This window comes from Rhinolophus hipposideros, assembly GCF_964194185.1.
Source record: "Rhinolophus hipposideros genome assembly, chromosome: 3".
In the NCBI taxonomy this organism is placed as follows: Eukaryota; Metazoa; Chordata; class Mammalia; order Chiroptera; family Rhinolophidae; genus Rhinolophus; species Rhinolophus hipposideros.
Window position 1 is genome coordinate 104966897 of NC_138049.1, and position 27114 is coordinate 104994010.

A 27114-nucleotide genomic window follows, 5' to 3' on the forward strand; every position below is an offset into this window, starting at 1 on the left:
AACTGTTATAACAAATAACCCAAATATCAGTAGATTAATATCGCAATCCAATGTAGTCTGCAGAGCGCCTCTGCTCCACACAGTCATCCGGGGACTGTCTCCGTGTGACACCACCACCTTCAACCACAAGGCTAAAGTTAGACAGGCACACCCACATTCCATGGGTAAGGACCAGTCACATGGCCCTACCCAGATGCTAGTGGGCTGAGATGTAGTTTAATTGTGAGCCTAGGAAGAGGAAATGGGTTTAATGAGAACCCAGCCTCTACTATAACCGTTTTCTCCGTAATCCTCATGTTAAATTGAGGTCTGACTTAAGAAGGGAGAAACAGAGACATAAAGAGCAAGTGGGGCCATGAGAAGACAGCAGGGGCCTGGCAGTGCCAGAGCTGCGGATTCTGCTCCAGATCCTTCCCCTACCTATGTCCTTGTACACTGAGTGCGGGGAGATTTGCTTTGCCTCTCCCCTACCTCAGTTTCCTTATCTGTCCCACAGGAACTCTAACTCGGTCCTCAAGACAGGTGATATGAAAGAGCAACCTGCTCCTGACCTCCCCACTGGGGGGAGGGTCAAGGGCAGCCTGGGCGACAGTCACTCAGCCCCACCTCTGTCCCTCTGGTAGCCCCTGTGCGACTGAAGAGAAAGCTTAAGAGCAGAATGTTATTATAGCGTCTCCATATTGCACTGTCATCAGGAAGCCTGGGCCTCTGAGCAGCACCCTGGCAGCCCCATCACTCTTCCCAGCTGCATGGAGCCTTTTAGACCATGCTGGAAAGGGCAGGAAGCATCTAATAAAACAAATGGCCAAGCAAGACCACTCATCCGCAGCTCTTCAAAATGATCTAAACTTCTGACTTTTGATTTAAATCTGCATCCTCTGTGGCCAAAAGCATAAAACAGAAGATGAGGGAAAGAACTAAAATGAAGGCATGGGTGCCAAGAATTAGATGGGGGAGAAGGGAGGGGAAGCTCTGGGACAATACCAAGTTGAGTGCCAGCCAGCCAGGCTGCCGTGCAGCCAGGTTGGGTCGTAGTCATTACTCAGTGCTCAGAGCTTCTGCCTCGTTACTAAGCTGCCCTGAAACGGGCCAGGAAGTTTGACCGCTAATCCAAGAACAAAATGCAGCAATGTGCCTGCTCCTGATTTGCCTTTCACCTTCCCTCTCGGCCCCCCCGCCCCCAGATGAGCATCTTACCGGGCCGGGCTGGGGGTGGGGACAAGTGGGCGAGAAGACCTGATTCTATATTCTAATATCATCTGTTCTCTTCAGATTCATTTAGTGAGAGACCACCATGCACCAAGACCCGTTGTCAAACAGTGATGAGTTTGAGGCAAAAGGGGACCAAAAGTAATGGGGCTGCTACTTTAGCGGGGGGACAGGGACCACGGAAGGCCCCCCTGAGGTGACACGGACCAGGGAGCAGAGTGAAGGGAGGGAGACAGATTTTGGGGGCAGATGACAAGGTGTCTCAACAGAGCTGAGGGGCTCTGGAGATATTAAGGTGCACTTCAGAACCCCTATGGGCCTATCCCAGAACACCTCAAACACCTGTGTGTCTTGAAAAAAGCTCACCTCCAGAATAAGACAGGAATCTACTGCCAAGTGTGACCCTTCCTGCTACCTTTACTTGGGGGCATTAAATGACTGACGACTCTGACGCAAGTCCAGACCCACTTTTCATGGTAACAGATTTGGGTGTTGCAGCCAATCATTTCCTCCTGTTGAATAATTTGAAAGAAAAATCAGGCAATCGTGCCCTACAATACAGCTAAGTACTTAATTCCTTTCTAATGTTTACATTACTAACACTAGCATTACAAAACGATATTTTTACTTTCAAGTGATTTAAATGTGCAATTTGGTGTCTCAATTACTGGGATCATTATAACTTGAAAAACTGAAGCAGCGTTCCCTCCCTCCTCTTTCCTCCCCCTGATGGTGCCTCATTTCTATGAAGATTCTATAAACAGAGAGCAGGGCTCCATAAAGCCCAAATACCCATTTCAAATGGCTTGGAAGGTGAGGCCCTGATGGGGGCTTTCAAGGAGCCAGGAGGGCCCGCATTCAGAGTGACAGCTGGCAGGTGAGTGTTAAAATGGTCATCAACTCCCTAAGGGGCTGCCACTGCCCCAGTTACATTCCAGGTAATGCCTGTTAATGTGCCCAGAATGGCTGGGTGATTGACAAGCCAGGAGCCCAGACTCTGGCTCCAACCACTCACAGGCTTGGGGGTGTGGGGGGTGGGGGGCCAGGTAAAACAAGGCCAGAGAGGATCCTAGAGCCCCTTAGGAAACTATAATGTGTACACAAACATAAAACCAGCACACAGTTCACAACCATAACGCTGCAAGGAGGCTGGAAGAGGCATCAAGTGGGCAAGAGCATGGACTCTGAAGCCAGTCAGCTGGGGTTCAAGTCCAGGCTCTGCCACTTAGCAGCTGGAGACCTTGGCAAGTCCTTATCCTCTCTGTACCTCAGTTTCCACATCTGTAAAATGGGAATCATAGTGGTACTTATCCTAAAGACCCATTGTGAGGACTGAGTCAATATGCTCAAGGCATTTACAACAGTGCCTGGCACAGCAAATACTCAGCAAGCGTTAATTTATCACTGTAATTCCCATTTTAAGATGAAGAACTGAGATTGGAGCAATTAAATACCTACGCAAGGCTGGCTGCTCCAAAGACCTTTGCCTTTGCTGCCCCTCTACCTGGAAGCCGCTCTTGCCCCTTGGGTGACTCAGGTGTCTCTCAAACACAAGCCCCCGCAGACCACCCAGATCCCACTCCCACCCCAGCCTCGGTGCACCTAGCACCCGGACTTGATCTCTCCCTGGCACTTATCACATCTGAAATTACCCTGTTCATTTAATAAATGACTTCATACATATAAAGCACTACTATTATTGTTATTGTGTGTTGGCTTGGTTATCTACCTCCCGCCACTTAAATGTAAAACCCAGGGGATCGGGACCCTCATCTGACTTGTCCACCACGTGGAAGGACTTCAGGGCTGGCTTCATGGGTATGTGACCTGTGCAGTCACACAGGGCCCTGAGCTCTGAAGGGCCCCACGTTTGGTTTAATACTCTGCTGTTACTGTCCTGAAATGCTTACTTTTTTAACAAGGAGCTTCACATTTTCATTTTGCACAAGGCACCTGCAAATTATACAGATCAGTCCTAGATGTATGAATGAATGAATGAATGAGCAAGCCCACATGTCAACCCAGGTCTATCAGACTCCAAAGCTCCACTACTGAGCCACCAAGATAAAACCACGCCTGCAGTGGGGGAAGGGAGGTGGGCAGGGCAGCGGAAGTAGGGGACAATCGCAGCCTGACCCAGAAGAAGAGGCTGGGGAAGGGAGAGCCTTAGACCGAGGCATTTGGGTTTCCCTGGCCTTCTTCTCAACTTCTCATTGCACTTGTGCCTCAAGTGGGGTGAAAAGCATCCGCTGCCCCCTAACGTTACTCTTCTTGTTGCCGGAGAAACAGGGACCTCAGTCCCTGCCTCCAAGAACAGCCAGCTGCTCTTCAAAGCCACAGCTGTGGCGGGGCCTCAGGCGGAATGAAGGCCTCTCAGCGCACCCAGCACAGCCCTAGGTCCCTGGAGCTTGACAGTAAGTAGATACAACCCTGGCCCTTTGGGCCGTGGGGCAGCCATCAAAACCATGTGGCTGTAAACACAGCTGATGGTGAAGATTGAGCAGGGAGGCTTTGTTGGGCTGGAACGTGGTGGGGTGCCCTTGAGTGCAGTTTGCATTCCTCCTGAACTCTCCTTACTTCAGCTGGGCAACCCCCAAACTCACTTCAAGTGGGCACCGCACACGCGGAGTCCCCGGGGCTCTCATTCACTAGCTCTTCCCTCCTAACGCCTTCACAACAACGCTCAGAGCTGTCCCTTGTTAAAATTACCCATTGATGCCTCCTCAGACGAGACCGCTCCGTCTTCCTGTCCCCCCGGTCCTGCGCTGGGCCCGGCTCTGGAAGCCCCGTGTCCTTCCAGTCCCGCGTACCAGACCCGAAGGACCGTTCAGGCCCAGCCCACACGTCGTCTCCTCCAGGTGCCATTCCCGAGTTTTCCCCCCCTGCGACCCCGAAGAGTTAGAAGGACTGTTTTTCTCCAAACTCCCTAGCATTCTCTAACACTTCAATTTAAACTCCCGTCACTTTTAACTTTGTGTTTTGGTTGTGTATTCGCTCCCCCTACTCACGGAAGGGTCCCCGGGACTCCCGGGACTCCCCTCGACAAAATCGGAGGGGAGAGAAGGAAGAGGTTTGGGGGAAGCCAAGTGCGGTCCGCACGAGGCCGTCCTGCTAGGTTCAGGGCAGTAGAGACGCAAAGCGGGCCTGCGGCTTTCTTACGGAAAACCTTTTTCCTTTTGAAAAGAAAACTCGGGACATTCCCCGTGCTGACGCAGCTGGCGGCGTGGAGGCGGCGGCTTGGTAACACACAGCTTTCCGCGCGGAACCGTCCTTTCCTTTCGCAGCTGACGCTCCAGCCGGCAGCTCTGCCCTCCCGGGAGGAGCGGGCGCTCAGGGACAGTCACCGGCTAGGGGCTGTGCAGAAAGGACCAGAGCTGCGCATTCAACAGGAGCTGTGGCAGAGTGCCGCGCGGTGGTGACAGGTGCTGGGGCTGCGAGGAGAGAACGCGCAGGAGGGTGCGCAGGCCACGTGGTTCGGGCCAAACATCTCCATCGAATAACCTGTCTTTACATGCAAATATACTCGCTCATGCAAATTAGGCGAGTTCCCCGAGAAGCGTTTTTAAGCCTGGAGCTTGTGCAGTCATTAGAAAAGAGACGCAAAGCTGTCCCTGGGGTTCTCCACGTCGGACGTGCCCCTAGTTCCCGGGTCGTGTCCAGGAGGAGGGAGCAGCTGTGCTCACAGAAACAGACCAGCAGCGCCCCGGCCCGGAGAGCCGCGGAGCCGGCGCGAAATCGCGCATGCTCACTGCTCCTCCCGCCCCTCAGGCTCGGGAAGCCTGTGAGCCTTGGTGCGCAAGCGCCAGAGGTCGGGCAGACTCCTCCCCCAGGGGCGGGACAAGCGGGGCCCAAGATGGCGGCCAGCCGCTATCGGCGTTTTCTTAAGCTCTGTGAGGAATGGCCGGTGGACGAGACCAAACGGGGCCGGGACTTGGGCGCTTACCTGCGGCAGCGGGTAGCACAGGCCTTTCGGGAGGGAGAGAACACCCAGGTGACTGGACTGTGGGTTCCGCCGTCGGAGGGGAGGTGGTTGGGGAGAGGGGAGGACAGGACGACGCAGGGGCGGGGCCCGCGCGCGGGCGGGCGGCGAGGCGTGAGCATGCGCGCGCCGGTCCTCGCTGGCCGCACGTGCGCGGACGCCGTTCCCCGGGGACCGCGGGGCGCGACGCCGCCGCCGTGTGCTCGGCGCTCTGCTCCGCGCTCTTGGCATGACCGGGGAAGCGTTCCAGGCATGTAGGTGGCCTGGCGCTCGGCCTCGTTAAAGGAGGCCTGGCCTCCGTGTTCTTAAAGCTGTCCGCCGATCCGCGGTGCCAGCCGTGGGTGCTGACAGCGTAGGCTCGCCGCCCCCTGACACGACGCCGTGGCCTCGCAGCGTGTCCGCCGAGCCCGGCTCCCGCGGGGCATTGGCGCTCCGTGCGGCCCGGGAAGCCCGTGAGCCGCCGCGGCCCTCGTGCCCCGCGTGGGCGGGCGCCCTGCGTGTCCCCCCCGCCTGGCGGCAGCGCGGCCACGCGGTCGTTTGTAGAACACGTTCGCTGAGCTCGCGCCGCGGGCCAGGGACTGCGAGGCGCTGGGAACGCAGCCGTGAGCGGGGTGAGGTTAAGTGTGCGTCCTGGTGGAGACGCGCGGGAGGCGCCCCGCGTGAGACGCCCCGCGCGAGGACGGCCGGCCCGGACACCAGGGTGGGGGGAGCGCGGCGGGACCCCCCCCCCTCCCCCAGCGCTCAGAAGTCCACGTGTAACCTCTGACTCCCCAGAAACTGGACTCCTGTTGACTGGAAGCCTAACTGGTCACGTAACAGTCCAGTCACATGTTTTGTCGTTACAGGAAATACATACTGTGTTCTTACAATAAGTAAGCTAGGGAAAGCACCTGTTGTTGAGACAATCGAGGAGGAGAAAATACATTTACGGACTGTACGTACTTACCGGGGGGAAATGTGTGTAAGTGGACCCGCAGTGCGGACCTCCGTCCACGGGGGTAAAGCGTCAGCTGTGACGCTTACAAAGTAGGGCCGCGTGGTGCTCGTCCTGAGAGTCAAGGCCACACTGAGGGGGCCACAGGGACGACACCTACGGGAAGGAGGGCCCACAGTGTGCGCTCCGTGGGAAGGGCATTCCAGGCAGTGCCGGCGTCCTGCGGCAGGAAGCACGTGGGCACGTGGGAGGACGAAGAAAGCTGGATGGAGGCCGGTGGACGGAATGGCGTTTGCTCAGAGGTGAGGGCAGAGGAGGCCAGGAGCCAGGCCCCGTAGGGTCTTCTAGGCGCTGGCTAGGAGTTGGATTTTATCGTGTGCCAGTGAGAAGCCGTTGGGAAGGTTTAGTCGGGACTGATACGACCTAATTTACTTTTTTTTAAAAAGATTTCTCTGGTTCTATGCGGTGAGTGGATTATACGGAACAAGAATAAAACAAGGAGACTGGAGAAAAGGCTGCCAAGGTAGCCCAGGCAAGAAATGGTGCAGGCTTGGGTGAGGGTGGCAGCACAGAAGATAGAAGTGGCTAGATTTGGGTTGTACTGTGAAGGGTACGAGGTGTGATCAAACAATACGGTGAATGTTTAAATTTTACAAAATTATTACAGTAAAAGACACAGTGCCATGAATCCCCCTCAAAATACTCCCTCTCACTTCGAACACATTTATCCCATCATTCTTGCCACTTTCTGAAGCAGTTCTGGAAGTCCTCTTCTGTGAGTGTCTTTAGTTAATGCTATTGTGGCTGCTTCGATGTCCTGAATCAATTCATAACGTTTACCTTTCATGCTCATTTTGACTTTGGGGAAGAGCTAGAAGTCGCACGGTGCCAGATCCAGTGAATATGGTGGATGAGGACACACCGTAATGTTTTCATTTGACAGAAATTGCTGTACCAGAAGCAACATGTGACACAGAGTCTTTCCATTGTGATCACAAAGTACGCCAAGTGCCATCCAATGGAAAGGCAGGGATCTTCACTATGGGAAGCGGCGTGTGGAACCTTAGTAACAATGTGTGACAAGTTTCAACTTGTTCAGTGCAGTCAGTTGGGTGTGAGCTACGGTTGAGAGAAGGTGTGTTTTAAAGTGTGCCCTAAATCATCCTCCATCATGACAACGCTCTGGGTCACACATCACTTCTGGTACAGCAATTTCTGTCAAAAACATTACAGTGTGTCCTCATCCACCTTATTCACCGGATCTGGCACCATGCAACTTCTGGCTCTTCCCCAAAGTCACAATAATTCAGGACATCGAGGCAGCCATGACAGCACAACTAAAGACACTCATGAAAGAGGACTTCCAGAACTGCTTCCGACAGTGGCAAGAACATGGGATCAGTGTGTTCAAAGCGAGGAGGATTAATGGCAATGTGTCTTACTGTTATAATTTTATTTTCAATTGAAACATTCACCATATTGTTTGATCACACCTCGTACATCAACAGGACTTGCTGATATATTGGATTTGGGTAAAGAGAAAGAAGAAGCAAGGATAACACTTAGATTTTTTTGGCCTGAGCAGCTGGGTAGAAGGTGGTGCCACGTACTGAGATGGGAAATACTACATAAGGAACAGGTGAGGTGTGGACAAAATACCGAGTTTGGTGTTCGACATGTTAAACGTGAGATGCCAAGTTGACTTACTTCCAAGTGAAATGTCAAGTAGGCAGTGGGATATTTTAACCTGGGGCTCAGGCAAGATGTCAGAGATAGGAAATGTGATCTATACGCACAGCCTGAGAAAAATCACTCTTGCAAAATTTGCTTTGTCAAAGGAAGAACTTGCGTTTTTTTGCAACTTAGCCCAATACAGAGCCAAGCCAGCCCACCTACTGGAGCAAGAACATACCAAGTGACATCAATGAAACTGATCGCTGAGTGGGTGGTGGGCATGGATGGAGTGTCTGCCTCAGCGCTTAGGGGAGAGTGGAGGGTCACACTGCACTGAGGGTCCTCACCCCTCTTACGGGAGTCCTCACTGGCCCAAAGCATAAAGATCTTAAAGGCAGGAATCATGTGTAGTCCCAACTCTGCCAAGCCCATAGGCTTCCTAGGGCTCTGCTCCCTACATATTTTTAGTGTGAGCTTCCTGAGAATAGACATGGTGCCATTTTTATCTTTCTTCCCCCAGTGTCTAAAATAACAGTTCTTGGCATAGAAAAGACATTCAGTAAATGTCTGAGTATATAGGTAAATAAATGATTGGTTATGGTTCATGAGACAGATATCATTTGAATATAGTTACAAATGTAGCAGAACTAGATGGAGAGTAGTAGTAACGAGTGAGAAGGGACTATTTGTGTGTTCTGAGTGGTGAGAATTAATTGGAGAGCTGACTATGGACGGGGGGTGGGGGACCTGCAGAAACTGCAGAAGAGGGACGTCATCTGGCTGGCCTTTACCACCAGGCAGCTTACGGTGTGGCGGACACATGACTGACGAATGAAATGCACATGGTGCAAGCCCCCAGCAGAGAGGCCCACAGCGGCTTGATTCCTGGGGAGGTAAAAGAGTGTGACATTCACCTCCGTGACTGTAAGTGTAAGAGGAGCCAGAAGAGGAGGGCAGAGCTTTCTCTTTTGGAGTTGTCATCCTTTGTCGTCACCTGGGGAGATGGTTCTGCTCAGGAGAAGACCCACACAGATTTGCGTCATGGCCGCAGTGCATCTCTGGTGGAGTGGCCCTGTGCATCATGGTGGCAGCAGGCCTTTATTCAGGACCACTGTCATGATCTCATCCTGATGTCACCTGAGGACACCCCAGCCGTAGGAAATCTTTGAGGGAGCAGCCCCTTGCCGAAACTGAGAACAGCTCTGTCGCTCCCATTGACACTGCCAGCTCATTTATAACGACCTTGAGAAAAAGGTGGTTCTGGTAGTCGCTTCATTAAGCTGGCAGCGGCAGCAGGCGCAGACCCAGTCAGCTGATTAGTTAGAGCTCCGCCTTGGTTATGCCGGGACTGGAGGGGCTGCCGCTCTGCCTTCTTGTTCCTGTGGAGGAACAGCCTCATGGCCTCCTACATTTGAACCCAGGCTTGACACACTTGCCTGCTTGCTCTCATTGACTTTAATCCGTCATGCAGCTGAGTGAAGGTGCCATCACTATTCCCATTTTACAGACGAGGAAACAAAAGCAGAAAGATAAAATAGCTTACTCAGGGTCCCCTGGGAGGAGAAACAGACCCGCTGTCCTGGCCTGATCTTTCCTCAGCTGCCATTCTGCCTGCGTTACTTCTTGTTAGAAAGGCCTCTTGTTCATGAACTTCAAGCCACTGCCTTCCCTTCATTCCCTGCTCAAACCTTTTTGGACCATGGACAGTTTGGGCAAAGAATTAAACCACCTCCCTATGTTTACCCACCTGCTTTTCTTTGGCCCAGCTTCTCTTCCCCGGTGCGGATGGGAAGAAAGGTGGTCCTCGAGTGAGACACCCATGCAGAAAAGCCAGACTCACTAGAAAGCAAGTTCATCCTTCAGATGCGAAACCAGAGTACAAAAACCACTGCCTCTTTTAATTCCACTTCAGATTGCCCTTTGGGGAGTCTCACGGTCCACCCTGAACCCACCAAGAGGGAGGGGATGGTGGGAGCAGAAACACACTTAACACCACTTACCCCCTCTGTCCCATTGTGCAGTTTTTTAATGTTAATGTTTATGGGTTTTGCCCCCTTTGAATAGAGTTTCCTTAAGAGAATACGTGTTCCCTGCCTCACCGAGAGCTTACTAAAAGAATCACAATATGGGGGAAGGTGACAAAACCACTGTCATTGTTGACTTAAGTACAGGGAAAGGAGCAAATCCTTCTAACCAGCTCATTAGGTACACAAACAGCTTCCCAAAAGATCCCCCTAACTGCATACCAGCACCCACTTATGTAACATGGGCACAGCTCTGAGGAACAGCCTGGAAATGTCGCCCCAGGAAGGGGCTCACCCACCGATGAGCTCTTGTATTCGATACATGTTTAAATAATATCGGCCCCATTGGAAATTGCTGAACTTTGTCTTGGGTTTGCAGTAATGTAAATGATATTTCCAACTTCTCAGAGGAGAATTCAGAGGTTTTATATAATCCTGTTTTCTGTCATCCAGGAGAGGCCTGGTCTTAGGCATTTCTCAGTGTGGCAGGGAGCTGGCAGTGGCGACCCCATGTCAGAGTTGCTCCCCCCGATATGTGGGCCCCCAGAAGTCATGTGTTGAGAATGGCCCGAGGACAGGCTCTGCTATTTTTAGCTATAACATTGAACCCCTGGAGTTGTGAGGAGAATCTTTGCCCATCTCTTTTCTCTCCTGGTTCCGACTGGAGTTAGAGTGAGGTATGGAGTGTTCTAGACCAAGGGCTGGCACTTTTCTGTGCATGTTTAAAGATGTAGGTGCGCCTCCTAGAGAGAGAAATTCTCGAACTCTTTCAGTGAGTCTCCACTTTGCTCAGAGACCTTTGGGTCTGCCTGTTGCCTCCAGGACAGCTGGCAGGCAGCTTTGTGAGGCCGTCAGTGTCCTCTGGTCCTTGGTCCCCACCTGTGTTCCGTCTGTCACCACACCCCAGCCTCAGCAACGTGTCTTCTCATTGCCTCGGTCACATAAGCCGTTCTTGACCTTTGAGAACCTAGCACACTGGATGCCGCCGTCCTCCCTGCAGACACAGAGCTCGCCAAGCATGTGCTGGCTTCCCAGGCCCTTGAAGCACTCCCTGGCTCAAGACCCTGCCTACGTGAACCGTCCTTGCCCCCTGCCTTTTCATGCCCCCCCCAGTCACTCCTCTGATCCCCGTTCCTCCCATGCCCAGTCCAGCTCGGAAGTCTGCACCCCTCCGCAGTGAGGGACTCTGGTTGACTCTCATTCTGTGACCGGCCACTGCCGTGAAACTCCAGACCATCCCCGCCACGCCTGTCTGATTAGCCAGGCCTGGCGACCAGCTCCCTTCTCTCATCTGTAAGGCGGGCACTCAGTGACACGCCGCCCGGGGCCATGTTTGAGTTTTATTTCCTGTGTGTCATGTCTCTTCAGTGTCGCCAGCTTCCCCAGCGTTGCAGCTGGGCCTTATGCCCTTCCACAGCCGCCTGGCAGAGCGCCGTACATAGTAGGTGCTCAAGAAATACAGTTTCAATTGAACTGAAGGCAGTAGGCTCCCAGAGCAGACTGAACTCATTTCCGAAGTTCATTACCGAGTCATGCAAACCTTTTCTCATGGATCCTCCTGGACTGAATCCAGCTCTGCCTTAATTAGCAAAGCAATTTGTGGCACCCTTTCCCAAAACTGCTTATCCGTCCCTTTGTATGACAAAAATAGGGGCTGCTGTACCAATTGCTGTCACCACCGAAAATTCAATTTTGAGAATCGAAACCAGTGCCTGCGGCACTGACGTAGATTTGTATGCATAAAAGTTTAATATGGTAAAGAGAAATTTACTGACGGCTGAGCGGGGAACATGCACACGGAGCAAAAATAGAGCCACGAAGGGCATTTTCTCAGTTGAACATCTATTTTACTCACATTTAGGGAGCAGAGCTGAATTTTTCATCATGTCCCACCACGGCCTGTTTCAAACCCAGCACTGCTATTAGTCCCCAAATGTCTGAGGTCTCATTAGGTGTGGATGCAAAATTAGGTAATTTCAAGCTTGTGTGTAAGAATACGTATAAAAGTGCGCAGTACGTGTCATCAGGAAAGCTGTATACTTCAAAATTCAGGAATGTTTGTGCCAGCCAGCATCTGTGAATCAAGTGTAGGATGTAGGTATGTGGCGAGGCTTTAGGAATTAGGCAAGGATTTCTATTGCTGTCCTTTTAAGGCGCAAACAAGACTTGTTTAATTGCTGAGTTTGTCAGGGGGTGGCCAGGAGCCCAGCAGCAGCATGCCCCCCCCCACCACCACCACCGTCTCAACTTAAGCAGTAACCACTTAGCCAGCAGTCGGCGTACCGGGACTCTCATTACCTCCACGGCGCCATTTGCAGCCTCGGAGAGACACTTGCTAACCTCAAATGGGAAGTTGGGTGACAAGTTCATTTTTGGTGATTGGTTATTTGTAGGTATTTCCGGGTTTTGCTTCTTTCCTGGATTATTAATTGAGCTCCAGGCATTATGTGAAGTATCTAGCAAGTGTCTCCATTTCTGAAGGAATTTTAAGAAGTTGAGGGAACACAGAGGGTCACTCTGTTTTTTTTCACTCAGGCCTTCTGCTCTTTGCCCCCATGGGAGGCTTGCTCTGCAAGGGTGACCTCGTCCTCTCCCTGCTCTGTCAGAGATGGGAAAGGATGGGGGAAGACGACACCCTGCTTACCCCACTGAGGGTGCAGTAGGAGGCAGCTGAGCAGCTTTCTGGCAAATTCTCACCGTGAGAGATGTTAGAGAAGCAGGAGGGGAACTCGTGTTGACAAAGTTTCTGAGGGCAAGGGCCTGGTCAGAATGTGGGTTAGACCAGGAGACGCTGTCCTGGTGGTCCAACAGCAGTGGGAGGAGCCCAGGGAGGGGCGCCGGGAGGAGAGTTTGTCGGAAGGTGGCCACGTGGTGGTAGGAGGGGACGACCCAGAAGAGCAATCATCAGGTGAAGGACTTGGCAGAGCCCAAGGGTCGGTGTTGGCGCCCAGCTGAGCTGACCATGGAGTGCTGGGTGGCTGCTGAGAGCGCTCAGGGTCAGGGCCAGAAGGAAGTGTCAGCGATTTTCCTGTCCCTTCATCACTTCCATCTCTAGCCACACCCAGGAATCACACGGCAACAGTGAGCCACTGGTGGTGTCCTAACTGCCACTCCCTGGACATGTGCTTCAACCGAGCCTGTGCCCAGAGAGCCCCACTTCTGGTAACTCCCACTCGTCTCCACCGAGACCCTCTGGCAGGTGTGCCCTGGCTGGCCTGGCAGCACCAGGGGCCCCCGTGTGCCCACAGCATCCTTCGTCAGCATCACCCGGGTCGTCCTGAACTCTTCTGTCTTTCCCGTTGGAGTTGCGAGGTAGAGGCCTGTGTTTATCCACTGTTTACTACTACTGATAGTGACCGAAACTAATCACACTCATCCCTGTTCCAGGTCCCGAATTCAGAGCAGTCCAGACATTACCTCATTTACCCTCACCCTGTCCTCAGAAATAGGGACTGTTACTATCTTTTCTGTTAAAAGAAACGTTACGTTGGCCAGTGTACTTCAAAAATGTCAAGTGCTTAAAAGACAGAGGCCAAGGAACTGTTCCAGCTGAAAGAAGAAAGATACGCAGCAGATAAATGCAGTGGGTGATTCTGGGCCGGAAGGGTTTTATTCCTGTAAAGATTATTACTGAGACAGTTGACAGAATTGGAATATAGACAGTGGACTGGATAAAAGTGTTGTATCCATGTGAAATGTCCTGAATTTGATCACTGAACTGTGGTTATGTAAGAGAATGTTCTTGTTCTTAGGAAACATTGAAATATTAAGGAGTGAGGGAGCATTATGTTTCAACTTACTCTCAAATGGATCAGAAGAAAAATATGTTTATGTAGATATACAGAATGATAAAGCAAATGTGGCAATTTGTTTTAAGAGTTGGGGGTGGGGGAGATTGAGTGATTTACCCATCATCCCAGAAAGGGGATGGTGCCAAGATTGAAACCCAAGCATTTGACTCCACAGCCATGGAGACCTGCTCATACTCAGTGCATGGCCTTTACATTTGTAAGCGAACACATCTCTACAGGTCCAAAGAGAGTAAGCAAGAGACGAAATGTACAATTATCTTTTGTTAGTCGGCATAATATTCTTTAAAACCGTGTGGGTGTTACTCTCGCTTTCCTCTTGTGACTTGTACCTTCTGTTCCTGTCTGCTGTGTGAGCTCTTGGCTGTGCGTGCCCTATTGAAGACACGATGTTCAAAGGGCTCTTCCCAGGTGACTCCTGAGAAGTCTGTCCCAGCTGGGCTGTCCCTGGAAACGCTATCCGGCCACGAGTCAGGACTCAGTCATAATCTCACATTTTTCCACCCTTGCTTTCTTTTCAGCCCTTAGCCCTAATCCATTCAGATAATGCCTTTGGTCGAACGCTGGCTGCCTCCTCAGCCCACACTCCTGTCTCTGGCCATTCTCCTGATGAGTGGCCTGAACCCAAGGATGGATCGAGTAGAACTAAAGGAATGGATCATCCTTTTTTGTTTGCTGTAAAGTGGGGACCTCATTTGACACGCACATAGAAGCAGAAGCAGGGCTGCCTTATTAAACCGCTTAACTACTGATTTTTTTATGCTCTGCCTTCTTCGCGAAAGGACTTAAGTTGGAAAAATCCATTTGAATTCTGGGGAAAAACATAAAAGAGAAAGTTTTGTTCTGGGGAGGTTGTAGAATTCTTGGCTGAATAACGTAAGGATCTGTAGATAATAATAGCCAGGGCAGAAGGAAGGGAAACTAAAAAGAGATAAGAAGGTAAAGAACCACCTCTCACCTGCACATTGCCCCCATGTCCTGGAATTTCCAGCAGGAGCACCGCTGTCTCCATACCCAGAGGATTTCTTTATTTTCCCCTTCCTGTTCACAAGGCCTCAGTGTTGGGGCCTTGTCCTTTCTGGCAGGACCTAACTGGACTCTCCCTCTTGGTGCGCCTCAATTCATCTATCTCAGCTTAATATGCTACTTGCTTCATGTTTCTTTCCTTGCAGATTTTAACAGCTCCCCACTTACCTCAGATGAAAGCTCAGGGTTTTTTGGGGGTTTTTTTGCTTTTCATAAAAGAATTTTTTCCCCTTCTTTTGCCTCCCCCCCCCCCCCCCCGCCCCACTCTGGTTCCAGCCGTTGTTTCTCAGCCTAGTTGTGTAGGACACAGCTCCCTGGCCCACGCTGGGGTTAAGAGCCTTGCGCTCCCCCAGCCGGTGGCTGCAGCCCAGCTCCAGGGAGAGCGGTTGTTCACAATCTTAGCTGTAGATGGCGCAGCTCACGGGCCCATGTGGGAATCGAACTGGTGACCTCAGCGTTAGGAGCACAGCTGAGCCACCGGGCCGGCCCCATGAATCTTTATTTAGTACATTTCATATTGAAGGTTTAACTCAAAAAGCTCTTTTTCCCCCCTCCAGCCCAGGTTCCTTTACCTGCATATTCAGGCCCTCAGCCAGATGGTCTGAAACCAGGTGGCATTCCTGCCTCCTCTGCCTTGCTCACGCCATCTCCTCCACCAGGAGAGGCCTTCTCCACAACCCCTTCTGCTCCCAGCTCCTGTGCAGCTTTCAGATCCCAGCTTAGGCTCGCTTCCACCATACACTGGCCACTTGAGCACGTGGGGGCTCCCCCTCCTCTGACCGCCCCTCGCCCTCCCTTTATGAGATAAACGCCCTCCGGTGTTACATTTCTATTGTGGTGGCTCCCACCACAGCTGGTAGCAGGTTCACAGGTCACAGAGGCTCAATGTTTCAGTTGGTTGAGTTTTACTGCAGGTTGAGTTGATGAGGTGGAGCCATAACTTCCAAAAGGTGATTTCTATAATAACAGCGGGAGCTGTAAGCCAGGTTTGCTTCCCGCAGAGCAGGGAAGCTGGTGCTAAACTGCAGGCCTGCTGCCTGTGAATGCCTCATTTAAGGGGTCCTTCCCGGGGGTATCGACCTGCTGTGGGAGCAGAGCTTGTTCCTCACTTCCTTGGGGGTTCTTTGTCTTTCAGATTGCAGAGCCTGAGGCCTGTGATCAGATGTACCAGAGCTTAGCACGACTCCATTCAAACTATTACAAACACAAGGTGAGTGGGCCAGTCTTTTGTAGCCCTCTGACTGGAGAGGACCAGTAAGAACAAGTAAAAATCTGATTACACAATGTTTTGTAAAGAATTGCGGATTTGCTACTTTCAAATGTAACCAGTAATTTCAGGGCACCTGGTAGAGGCTTTTAGGCCACTTAAATAAAAGCTATTTTTGTTTTGAATGAAATCCCTGTATTTTATATGCCAGCATGTGCTTCTGGGTGTATATGACAACTGTTGGGTCTTTCCCCCATTTTCCTCTCCACTCTGATGGAACCGGCATTTCCCCACACTCTGGTGATAAAGATGGGGTGATTGGGAAAGTCCTGTTCAGACAAAACTGGGATTTTCCTTGGTGCTTTCATGATTACTGTCAAATTCCGTTGAGTGTGGTTTTCCCCAGACTTGAAAAATGTGTTCAGTAAACTCCCCAAACATATGTGGCCAAATGTCCAGCCAACATGGAAAAGTATTTCTCCTAAATCCTCACAACTCCGAGAGTGGTCCGAGAGCTGCAGCCGGGGAATCGCCTGGGAGCTGGTTAGAAATGAGAACCGTGGGCCCCACCCATCCTCCTGAATCACAGCCTGCATTTCCTGAGGATTCACGTGCGAGTTCCAAGTTGGAGCCGCTGCACCAGAGGACAGCGGTTCTTTCAGGCCAAGTCTGTGACCTCTAGGTGGCGCTGCTCTTCTTGCCAGGCCTCCGGCCTCGGGCCATCCATGGCCCAGTGAAGTGTGCGGGTCCAGATAGCAGGTCTCAGGTTGTGCTGCAGAACTAACCCTCTGCCCGCTTTCTCTCTTCCTCTGCCCTGTGTGACCAGTATCCTCGCCCCAGAGACACGAGTTTCAGTGGCCTGTCCGTGGAAGAGTACAAGCTGATCCTGTCCACAGGTATGCACGCACAGCTGCCCCTTCTGACTGGTTTGTAAATGATTCTTGGAGTTTGAGTGGCCAGGGGAATTGTCTAGTAAGACAGTTTTGCTTGATGGAAAGTCTTGTGGAATAGCCCAGAGCAAATTTTGAAGCTACAAGGGCCCATACTTTGGCCATAAAATAAGGAGGTCAAAGGCATTATTTAAAAAAGAAAATCCATCGTTAGAGCTTTTAAATTCAAGGCTGGGCAACAGGGAACAGGGGAATACGTATTTGCCAAATGGAAGTAGTTGAGTCGGGATGGAAGGAAAATAATTTTTATGGTCCTAAGGGGGCTTTATAAACAATGAGGGTTTTAATTAAAACAAAAAGGCATTCAATAAACATGTATGGGGATATCCGCCTAAGAGTTATCTGACCCAGGGGACATGGTCTGTGGGTTAGATATGGGTTTAACTAGGTATGTTTCGGAGTCACTGATAGACCGATTAACAAAAAAGGAAATACCCTGCCTAGCTGTCCCCTCCTTACTTCCCCGTCTCCATTGTCACTGAAGGGGCAGGTGGGGGGTGGCGGCAGGTTCTGGAAAAATTGCTATTTTTATTGCCAAGGATATCATATACAAAAATAGGCTAACCTTTTCCGGGAGGGCATGGCCCTGAAACATTCACCTTCTGGTACTCTAGAGCAGCCTTCAGCAACTGAGTTTTGGGGATTTGGCCTTCCAGAAAACTTACCTTCTGAGCAGATTAAAACCTGGTGGTGTTACCTGCTATTGTATCCATTGAGTCTGATCCTATTTTTATTACAGTTCTCTCTGGAAAACTGGGGTAAAGATATTTTGGCCAGGCAGGACCACTTTATTGGCAATTTTCAAAAGCATATAAATTTATTCCCATGTCCCTGGGCCCATGTAGTTACCAGCATTGATGCAAGGTGTCATTGTGAGGCCCTGGCGAGTTTGAGCAATGTTTGAACTTGAAATTAGAATGGAAGTAAGTTCTGGAGGCCCAGCCTCTGGCCTCTGTTCACCCTTAGGGAAGCCTCTGTGAGGGGGCAGAACAGGCCCCAGCGGAGGAGACGTCCAGACTCCCCACCATTAGCCTGTGCTGCCATTTGTTCCGGTTGGGAGTTCAGCTCCAGGAAACTGGCGGATACTTTGTCTTCACAGCAAGCCTCATATGTTTGTTGTGACTGTGGAATAAGTTTACCAAATGTTTCCTCACAGGCCAAGAAGACACCTTGCAGTGTATGTAGTGAAAGCATTTGAGGCCTGGCAAGTGGCCTCAACCTGGGCCTGGGGTCATGGGAGACTCGAAAGGAGATCTTATGGCTTGTAAGTGGGCAGGGATCCCTCAGCATCCCGCTGGGTGCCCCACACGGGGCCCTGGGCTTCTGGAAAAGTCCCAGGGGGGGATGCTGGGCTCACAGCTGAGGTACAGGGGGTGTCCTCCTTTAGTCAAGCCCACTAATTTAGGCGAGCCCACTGACTGTGGTAACAAGTAATGTGAGTCACCCTTTCGTTCAGAAAAGCTATTCCTTTTCTCTAGAAGTTAACAGGTAAAAGTCCAGGCTATGAAATATAGACATTATGTGAATATCTCAATTTAATATACAGGTAAAATTAGGTATCATTGCACTTTAGTCCTGGACTTTAGACCAGTGGTTCTCAACCGCGGGCAATTTTGCCCCCCAGGGGACATGTGACAGTGTCTGGAGACATTTTAGTTTGTCACAGCTGCGAGCAGGGTGGGGGTGGGGGTCTGCTACTGACATCTAGTGGGCAGGGGCCAAGACGCTGCTAAACACCCGACGTGCAGGTCAGCCCCACAACAGACAATGACCTGGTCCAACATGTTAAGAGTGCCGAGTGCCGAGACTGAGAAACCCAGCTTTGCTTCCTTTGGGGCCATGTGTGCGTGCGTGCGCGTGCGCACACGCTGAAACAAGGGCCCCACTGCCTTCTACCAGCTCCCTGCTGTCTTCATAGCTATGAAGATAGTCACCTTTTTTCTTGGGTGCTGGCCAGGTGCCAGGCAAGTCACCTCCATTATTTCCTTTAATCCTCACAACTTTTGAGAAAGGTATTTTTATCTCCACTTTACAGATGAGGAACCTGAGGCTGAGGTATTGTTTGTAGGACCCAGTGGAGAAACGGTGAGAATCTGGCTCAGGGCCGTCTCCCTTCCCGGTCCGCTCAGCTCCCAGCATGCAGTGGACCCACCCACACCACCTGGGTCCAAATCCCAGCTCTGCCACTTTGTAGCTGTGCAACCTGAGCAAGTCACTTAACCGCCCTCTGGCTCAGTTTCCCACCTGAAACGTGGACAGTGAGGTGTGTGTGTGGCAGGGCCGTCTGGAGAGAGAGCACTGGGCCTGTGGGTTGCTGACCCCAGTGCCGTTTCTTTGCCCACTCAGTGGCGCGGGGCGTTGGGGGCCTGCTTCGATGCTGGCCGGTGTAAGGGTGCCTCGTGCTTAGCAGGGCCTGGTGTGCAAGCGCTCGGTGCTGGCACGCTAGCAGTTAGTTTTCTATTACCTATCTGATTGGCTTTTCAGAAGCGGCGTCTGCACTTCCCTTTTTCAGGAACATTCGTGTTAAAAGCAAGGCATGCTCATATGCAAAAGCCCTGTGGGGCCAATGTACATAATCAGATTTGAGACTTCAGTCTTTTTTTGTCTTGCTCTTTTGCAGACACCCTGGAAGAGTTTAAGGATATGAATAAAGGCATGTGGAAGAAACTGCAGGAGAAGTTTGCCCCTGGGAGTCCCGAGGAGAAGCATAAGGCCTTGGCTCAGTCCTTATCGCGCCCGCGTACCTAAGCCTGGAGGCTTGTATGTTGTCATCATAAATAAAGCTGCCCTGATTTCTCCCTGGCCTCCTCGGGAATCTCATCCAGCCTCCACAGAAAGGAAACCCTTGTTGCTCTAAAGAAAGCTTCAGCCTCAGAAGGGATGCCATCGAGCATCCGCCCTGCCCGCCACTTGGAAGGGAAGTCTCCCGGAGGGGAAACATGAGGTCCGTGGGGGCCTGAGAAGGGAAGGTGACAGGGCCCCTGGACAAGGTGCTTCCTGTGCAGCCACAGGAGCCCCACCTGTCAGCGGGGGTCTGGCTGGCTTCTGGCAAGACTCCCTGCTCCCTTTCAGAGGAGCTTCTGGGAGACAGCCAAAAATAGCAGCGAATAATCGAAGAAGGCATCCTGTCACAAACAGCAGCAGGAGGGGGTACAGCAGAGATGAGAAGCCTGCTTAGCCCTCATTTCTACTGACTCAGAAGGACAGAGCTTGGCCCTCTGCCCCTCACCTTGCAGAAAACCTGTGTTCCAAGTTAGTTTAAGGGACAGAATGGAGCTACAGACAGGCCTTGGGTTGTGGTGGCTTCAGTGCTCTGGACGGCTCTCTGGAGGCCACAGGACAGGGCCCCTGGCTTGGGACACATACAGGGTCATCTATAACTCCATGGAACCTTCGCTCTTACTAGTAGAGCTTCGCATTTTGTACTTGAGCTTTCTTCAGTTAAAACCCGAGCTGTGCAGGGGTGGGGCAGAGGCCGACAGCAGTTCTCCCCTCATTAGGAAGAAGCGGAAGTGGGTTCTTCATCTCATTTGTCCCTGGCCTCCTCAGTATGCTTTGGAATGCATACAATAAAAACATGGGACTATGACAGAAACCAGTTATGCTGCAAACCAGTAAGTAGTCTGTGCAGAGCCCTAGTGAGGAATCGCTGTGAGACGGTGTCACTCAGAGCATCTTCCAAAAGCCCGAGGTGCGGTCCAGCCAAGACGAGGGCTTGTGTTTTGTCCTCTGCCAGCATGCCACAAACCGCCCCCAGTCCTGAGGGGACAGGAAACAGCAGTCCTTTCTAATGGACTATATTTCTATTAATTTATTTAAGGCAATTAACATATTAGTTCTCAGGCCAAAGGATTTGTAAAACATTACACCAAAAGGAAAAAAACACAAGCAGTCAAAAACCAGCCACTCTAACACACCGCAGCCCTGTACCCTGGGGCTGTGCCTCTTCCCCAGGAGGCCCAGAAGACGCAGGTCCCATGAGCAAGGCTCTCCATCCTTGGGTCACCAGTCCACCTGGGGCTGCATGAGGGGCGGCCCGGACAGACAGGTGTGCACTGTGCACGGCACTGCAGTGTGCACGGCACGGCACGGGGGCTGTGCAGCCGTGGGCAGGGCTGGGCACGGCCTGTGAATAAGTTAAGTAACAGCCCTAGAATCACGAGCAACAGTGTTACCGCACCGCCCCCAAGGCGGCAGCAACCAAAATGTAGTGCTTGATAAAGAGATGACCCCACTCCTAATCACCCACGAGGAGGAAGAAAAGGAATGTCAGTTACTGATTTCAGGGACAAAGCAATAGTCCTTTAAGAGGACTTACCTTCCTCTCAGGCATTAAGGTAAATTGAGTCCCAGTGACTTTCTGAGTCTTAAGGGCTTCCCCTCCATGCCAGTCAGATCCTGGGTTTGGCCTGGGGGTGTCTGGCAGATTAGGAGCTGGGGGCTGGTGGGCTGGGAGCCACCCGACCTGAGGGGCGGTGCAGTGTCCCCCTCACAGCTCTCCAGGGACAAATATCCCCGTCTGGGTCTTCAGTGGGGCCTCCGTGGCTCTCAGCGGCTCATGCAGCTCTGGACGTCCACGAAGCCCAGGCGTTGCCTGCGTTTCCGCTGCTCTGTCATCTAGGGTTAAACATGCCAACAGCTCAGGCCACCTGGTGCCCTCTCCACAGGCCCACCCTCCCACCGTGGACCCAGCTGCCGTTCAACGTCAGTGGCAGGCCAAGGCCCTCAGGGTGCAGCGAGGACGTCAGCCCCAAACCCTCGTCCTCAATTAGCGTCACAACCCCCGATGTGGTGCAGTGGGGAAACCCCACTTAACAGAGGGGCTGCCTGACCTCGCTGTCACTGCCCCATGGAGAGGACGCTCCAGGCACGAGGGCATCTTGAGAAGTGAAGGACGCCCTGACTTCCCCCTACCACCAGTGAACCCCTCGGAGGGACTTTCTAGCAGCCGCTGAGAGCGGGGGGGCCCTCACACCTGCCCCAACGTTCCGCTTGGCCATGTCTTTCAGGGGCTCAGGGATGGGGCCTGCCACCCCAGTCTAACTCTCCGCAGAGGGGAGAATGTGTTTTGGGTCTGTCTTCCACCCCAAAGCCAAGGACAGGCCAGGAAGAAAGGGGGGACATGAAGGCCCAGCACCTACCCCCACCCCGGTGGCGGGCTGTGCTGTGACAGTCTGAGGCTGCCCAGTGTGGGCCCCCGAGGGTGGTACCAGGACAGGGCTGGGGTGCACACCTGCTCCTTGAGTTCGTTGAGCTGGGCAGTGAGGTGGGACACCAGCTTCATGGTGGAGTTGAGCTTGTCCTGAAGAATCCGGATCTCATTCTGCTCCCCCTCCCCTTCATTGCTCACCAGAGACATGGCCCTCATCCGGGGGAACCAGTCCAGGTTCTTATTCTGAAAGAGATCACCAGTGGGTGAGCAAGCGTGGGCCTGGCCCAGGAAGGCCTCGTGGACAAGAGCAGTCACGTACGGGGAGCCTGCTGCCACACCCTTAACAAAAGTACTCCCCAGGGCTGTGTCACGGGAAAGTCTGACCTGACCGGGTCCTCCCCGGGGCCAGAGTGAGCTGGCAGCCAACCTCTGTGGGCGTGAGGGCCGCACGCTGACAGGCTGACTTCCGTTAGACGGCCTGAGTCTCACCACTATCGGCACCATCTGTTTACGCTCACAACACCCCTTGAGAGGTGGAGGGAAGGCCTCTGCACCCAGGCCCTGAACCTCCTTCCTTCCTTCCTCCCCACCCTGCCCTAACACACGCGCCCGTACCCCACACCCCAGGAAGACAGACAGATGGCACGTTGGGGGAGCGGGGGAGGCCTGCGGAGGACGCGGCCAGCAGAAGTGTCTGAGAGGCAAAGCCACATTTCCCAGGACAGGAGGAGCGGCAGGGGGCACCAAGCAGTTTTCTGGTTCCTTGTGTCAAGCTGTGAATTCTCAGACCAAATGATAAACCTGGACTCAAAGAGCAGTTCAAATTACAGACTGAAAAAACAAACAGAACTCCTTTTCCCCAGTAAATAGGCCTTTCTGTTCAGCCTGTAGTTTATCTGCTGTGCAGCAATTTGAAGACGCACTACATCTGATGGGGCTGATGGGCTGCCTTTACCCAACACGCCGCTACAAGACCTTTTTCTATTCACTGTCTTCACTCCCTTCATTACTATAGAAATTGGACAGATTAAGTCTGTCTGACTCCTCTGAAGTCTGAAAGTTTTTCCATGTTCCCTCTCGACCTGGGACCGTCCAGGTTTGGGGAAACTGCCCTTCCTCTCGCCGAGCTTGCAGAGGCTCCCTCGGAATGGTCCGCTGCCCTGCTCCCATGCCACCTCAGCATCGTACCCACGGCCCGGGGGTGCCACACCCATGCTTTGGGGCTGATGGGTTTGCCGTGGGCTTTTTCCTGACAGCAGAGCCCACGCAGGACCCTCTGCAGCAGACAGCTGGCTGGGCTCCCGCATCGCCGAGGACTGGCTCCAGCTGCTCCAGCTGCTCCTCTGCTCCCCGCTGGCCTTTCAACAAGTGTCCACAGCTGTCCTGCCCAGCCCCAGGCCTCCCGGTCAGTGCAGGCAGCCGCGGCCGCCCCTCCCAGGGCCCACACCTTGATCATCTGGGCCACGTAGCTCTCGGGCCCCGTGTAGTCCGTCTTGTTTTTCACGCGGACCAACACGATGAAGTACAGGTAGTTCCACATGTTGTGCTCGAACTTGATATGCTCCTCAAATGACACCGTCTTGTTATCAAACTTGTCCCTCTCCAGACCTGAGGACGCAGAGGGTGAAACTGTCAGCCTCCAAGAGTCCCTGCGGGGCCCCCGGGGCAGCAGACACCACCTCTTGATGCAGAGGGATGTCTGTTCTCAGGCTGAAAGGTCTGATGAACACAGGCCACAGCCTGCTCCGGGCTATTTATGTCACTTCTATTTAGAGCACCAGCCACTTTGCCATGGAGATCCCGCCCTGCCACCGCTGCAGCCCTCCACAATGGCGGCTAAGGTCAAGGAGAGCAGACAGCTGAGTTCCTCGAACCCGGGGAAGCAGGAAGAGAGCGGGATAAAGGATTTGTCCTAGAGGTAACCCCTGTTCCTTAGCTTGTGGTGGCTGGTGAGGGGACCAGCACTTCATACCAGGGATGGGAATGAAGCCCTGGACTGAGACCAGAGGCTCGAGGCTACTGACTGGCCTTCAGTTTCCTCTGTAAGTTAAGAGCATTTAAAGGAATGGTTTCTGAGGCCGTTTCCTGGAGCTCCCTCATTACTCCAACTTTAGGCAGGGTGGTCCCCAATCCTGGGATGAGCGAACAGCCATCAAGCCATCAGCCGCCGGGCAGGTTCCCCGTGGCCGCAGGAACCAGGGAGGAGCCACACTGGGGCTGCCGCTGGCCCACAGGCCCGGCCACGCGGCCTCTGCCGGGCAGGAAGCAGGCCTCACCACAGATGAAGCACGTGGTCTTCAGAATCTCTTCCTTCTTCTGCTTCTCGCTGCGCAGGTCCGCGAAGGTGTCGATGATGACCCCAAAGATGAGGTTCAGCACAATGATGATGACGATGAAGAAGAACAGGAGGTCGTAGACCACGCGGGCCGGGAAGAGCGACTCCTGCGGGCAAAGCAGGGAGCGGCCCAGCTGGCCCCCGCTCACAGGCAGACAGGACTCGGGGGACAGGGCCGGGACAGAGGGCCCAGCCCAGAGCCGAAGGCTCCCGGGGCCCTGGGGATGGCACAGTACACCCAGCCTCACTCCATGGAGCGAGAATCGCGCCCCCAAATGTGGATTAGGAAACAGCGGGCTCGGAAAAGATGCCAGCCGGGACAAGGCCCTGCAGAATGAGCTAGGGCTCCAGGGCAAGGCGTGTGCCGGGCCCTAACGTCTGCTTAGAAGAGCCCGGCGTTGAACTCCTGCCCCACCCTCAGGACTCCTGTCTGAGGGAGGTGGCTTCTCGCCCCCATGGGACTGGGGACAGACTGCTGTTCTGGGAAGGCTGGGCTGCCCAAGCCAAATCCTGAGGCCTCCTAATGAAGCCGGCTCCGCTCCCACCCTGCCTCCCCTCCTGCGGGCTCCGCCTCGCACATGAAGCCAGTGTGGCCCAGGGAACTGCCCACCAGACTCACACCTTACCCGGCCTGGGCAAAGCTGTTACCAAGGCCTTTCCTTAGAGCACCCACAGTGCGCTGGTGGGGTGCCTGAGCAGCTTGGGGTGGGGATGGGCAGTGACACCATAACTGTACACTGACCAGGTGGGAAAGCAGGGAAAGGGGGATACAAATGGGGGGACGGGGGCTTCTAACACTGAAGACTGAGGGGCCAAGCTGCCGTGCCGGCCGTGACCCGGCGGGGCCAGGGCTCGGGCCGCGTGGACCTGGGAGGGGCCAGGGTGCTCACATCTTTGGACGGCTTGCGGAGAATGTCGCCCACGCCACCACCATTGCGCAGCCCGTGGTTCATGACAGTGACAATGCACATCAGGAGGGTGTCGCAGGCCCGTTCCGTGCTGTCCAGCTCCTCGTCCTCTGTCAGCGGAGGACGTGCTCATACCCAGACCAGGCCACCTGCCTCCGCCCCCACCCCACCCAAACTCCCAAAGACACTGCCCTCACCTTCCAGAACCTCCGGCACCAAGGCCCCCGAGACACAATCTATCTCTTCCCTGCTGCATGTGCCCATGAATGTGGCAGCTCCATGTGGCATCCCCAGGGGGCTGACTGGAGGGGACATAGACACGGTCACAGGGAGGTCTAAGTACCTGGCCTTATCCTCCCCCTGGTTCTGTCCCCCGCATCACATCCTCCAGGAAGCCTTTCCTGGTCCTGCCAGCTCCCCACTCTGTCTGGCTACAAGTGAAGGGTCTTCATGCCCTGTCCCAGCTGAGTTGTACGCTAAGGGCAGGAAAGGGGGTTCTGCACCCCCAAATCTGCCACATGGGCAGCCCCTGCAAAGTCTGAGTCTAACATGAATAACAAGGTCTGCAAGCGTCTCCTTAGGGAGCCGGAGACCCAAGGCTCTCCCACCCCTCAGTCTGTCCCAGGGAAGGGAGGCAGATGGGGGTGAGCTAGCCCTCCCAGAACCCAGGATGAGAAACTGAGGCAGGGGCCTGCAGGGATGAGCACTCCCATGCCCTGGTCCTGCCATCAGTCACCTGTGCAGGTCCTCTCACCCCACACCCCCAGGAGAGGGGCCCCAGACCTTTGGAGTGGTTGCTGGGCAGCCGGTCAACCTCGAGGATGAAGTCATCCTTGAGGAAGAGGAAGCCGACGATGGAGAAGAGGTAGACGAGGATGAGGGCCAACAGGGCAGTCAGCAGGATGGAGCGGCCATTTCGAGTCACGCTCTTGATGACGTTGAACAGTGTCTCCTCACGGTAGATAAGGTCAAAGAGCTGCAGGGTGGGGATGGGGCCTTGAGGGGCTGGGGACACTGCTGGAACCAGGGCTGCCCAGCTGCCAGTGGTCCCCACAGCCTCCGCCGGAGCAGGAGCATAGCCAGGTCAGTGGACCTGGGGGGAGCGGGGGTGCTTCTCGAAGGAACCTGGAGTTCTAAGCCCAGGAAACGGAGGGGTCCAGGGACAGGCGGATACCACACAGAGGGAGAGGGACGGCCAACTCTTATATTGTACTTGCTACAGGACATACTCTGTGTGACTTCTGTGCTTCAGCTCATTTCAACCACAATTATTTTAGAAGGTAGGCGCTGTCGATTATCCCTGTTTTACAGATGGGGAAACTGAGGCACAGCACAGTGAAGAAACTTGCCCAAAACCACATAGCTAGTAGTGGCCAAGCTAGGAGGTCTGGCTCCTGAGTCCAGGCTTACACCAGCACCATACAGGGCAGAGAGGTCAGCTGGGGGCTGGGAGTGGCCGTGAGGGCCTTGCAGGCCAGGCAGGTCAGGCAGAGGAGGACTCTGGAAATCCACTCCTGCCAGCCCAGCAGCAAGACGACTGGGCAGACACTGGTGCTGTGAAACCACCAGCAACTCACCAGATGCCCCAACTGCCCCTGCCCCCTGCCGTGCCCAGCCCAGCCCCAGCAGGTCTCACCAGGATACTGTAGAAGAGCTCATGGGCAAAGAGGCCCAGGACACTCGTCAGGATGTAGCCCACATGGTAAAGGAATTCCATGTCCATGACCATGGCCTTGTAGCCCCGGATGAAGGTACCACGGTTGCCCACGAAGCTCACCACGAACACGATCTTGTTGGTCAGCTGGGGGTAAGTGCAGGGCACGGAAGTCAGGACCCTGCCCATCCTGAATCACCACCCCCTGCCTCCCTGCCCACCCAGCACCCTGCTCAGAGGCCAGGCCTTCCAT

General features: G+C 53.5%; 2 protein-coding genes across 2 annotated transcripts in view; one reads left to right on the forward strand and one right to left on the reverse strand.

Moving 5' to 3' along the window:
• Positions 1-5028: 5028 nt before the first annotated feature.
• On the forward strand, positions 5029-19615 carry UQCC2 (ubiquinol-cytochrome c reductase complex assembly factor 2). Its single transcript, XM_081045255.1, has 4 exons — positions 5029-5200; positions 15791-15865; positions 16689-16758; positions 19433-19615. Exons 1-4 carry the CDS (start codon positions 5063-5065, stop codon positions 19558-19560), a joined length of 411 nt encoding a protein of 136 aa, XP_080901381.1. The 5' UTR covers positions 5029-5062; the 3' UTR covers positions 19561-19615.
• A 979-nt stretch (positions 19616-20594) lies between these two features.
• Positions 20595-27114, reverse strand: part of ITPR3 (inositol 1,4,5-trisphosphate receptor type 3) — a 38457-nt gene continuing 31937 nt past the window's right edge. The window contains exons 49-56 of the mRNA XM_081045256.1: positions 26844-27008; positions 25991-26183; positions 25405-25509; positions 25190-25317; positions 24241-24406; positions 23412-23572; positions 22046-22207; positions 20595-21429 (exon numbers count right to left, since the gene is read on the reverse strand). Of these exons, the coding sequence (XP_080901382.1) occupies positions 21361-21429; positions 22046-22207; positions 23412-23572; positions 24241-24406; positions 25190-25317; positions 25405-25509; positions 25991-26183; positions 26844-27008 (1149 nt within the window). The 3' untranslated portion in view covers positions 20595-21360. The remainder of the gene's footprint in view (positions 21430-22045; positions 22208-23411; positions 23573-24240; positions 24407-25189; positions 25318-25404; positions 25510-25990; positions 26184-26843; positions 27009-27114) is intronic.

Excerpts from the sequence above, each read along its gene's own strand:
- UQCC2 (XM_081045255.1), top strand. The coding sequence starts at position 5,063 with ATGGCGGCCAGCCGCTATCGGCGTTTTCTTAAGCTCTGTGAGGAATGG. Across the intron at positions 5,201-15,790 it reads GGGAGGGAGAGAACACCCAG|ATTGCAGAGCCTGAGGCCTG; the intron begins GTGACTGGACTG and ends TTTGTCTTTCAG. Across the intron at positions 15,866-16,688 it reads CAAACTATTACAAACACAAG|TATCCTCGCCCCAGAGACAC; the intron begins GTGAGTGGGCCA and ends CTGTGTGACCAG.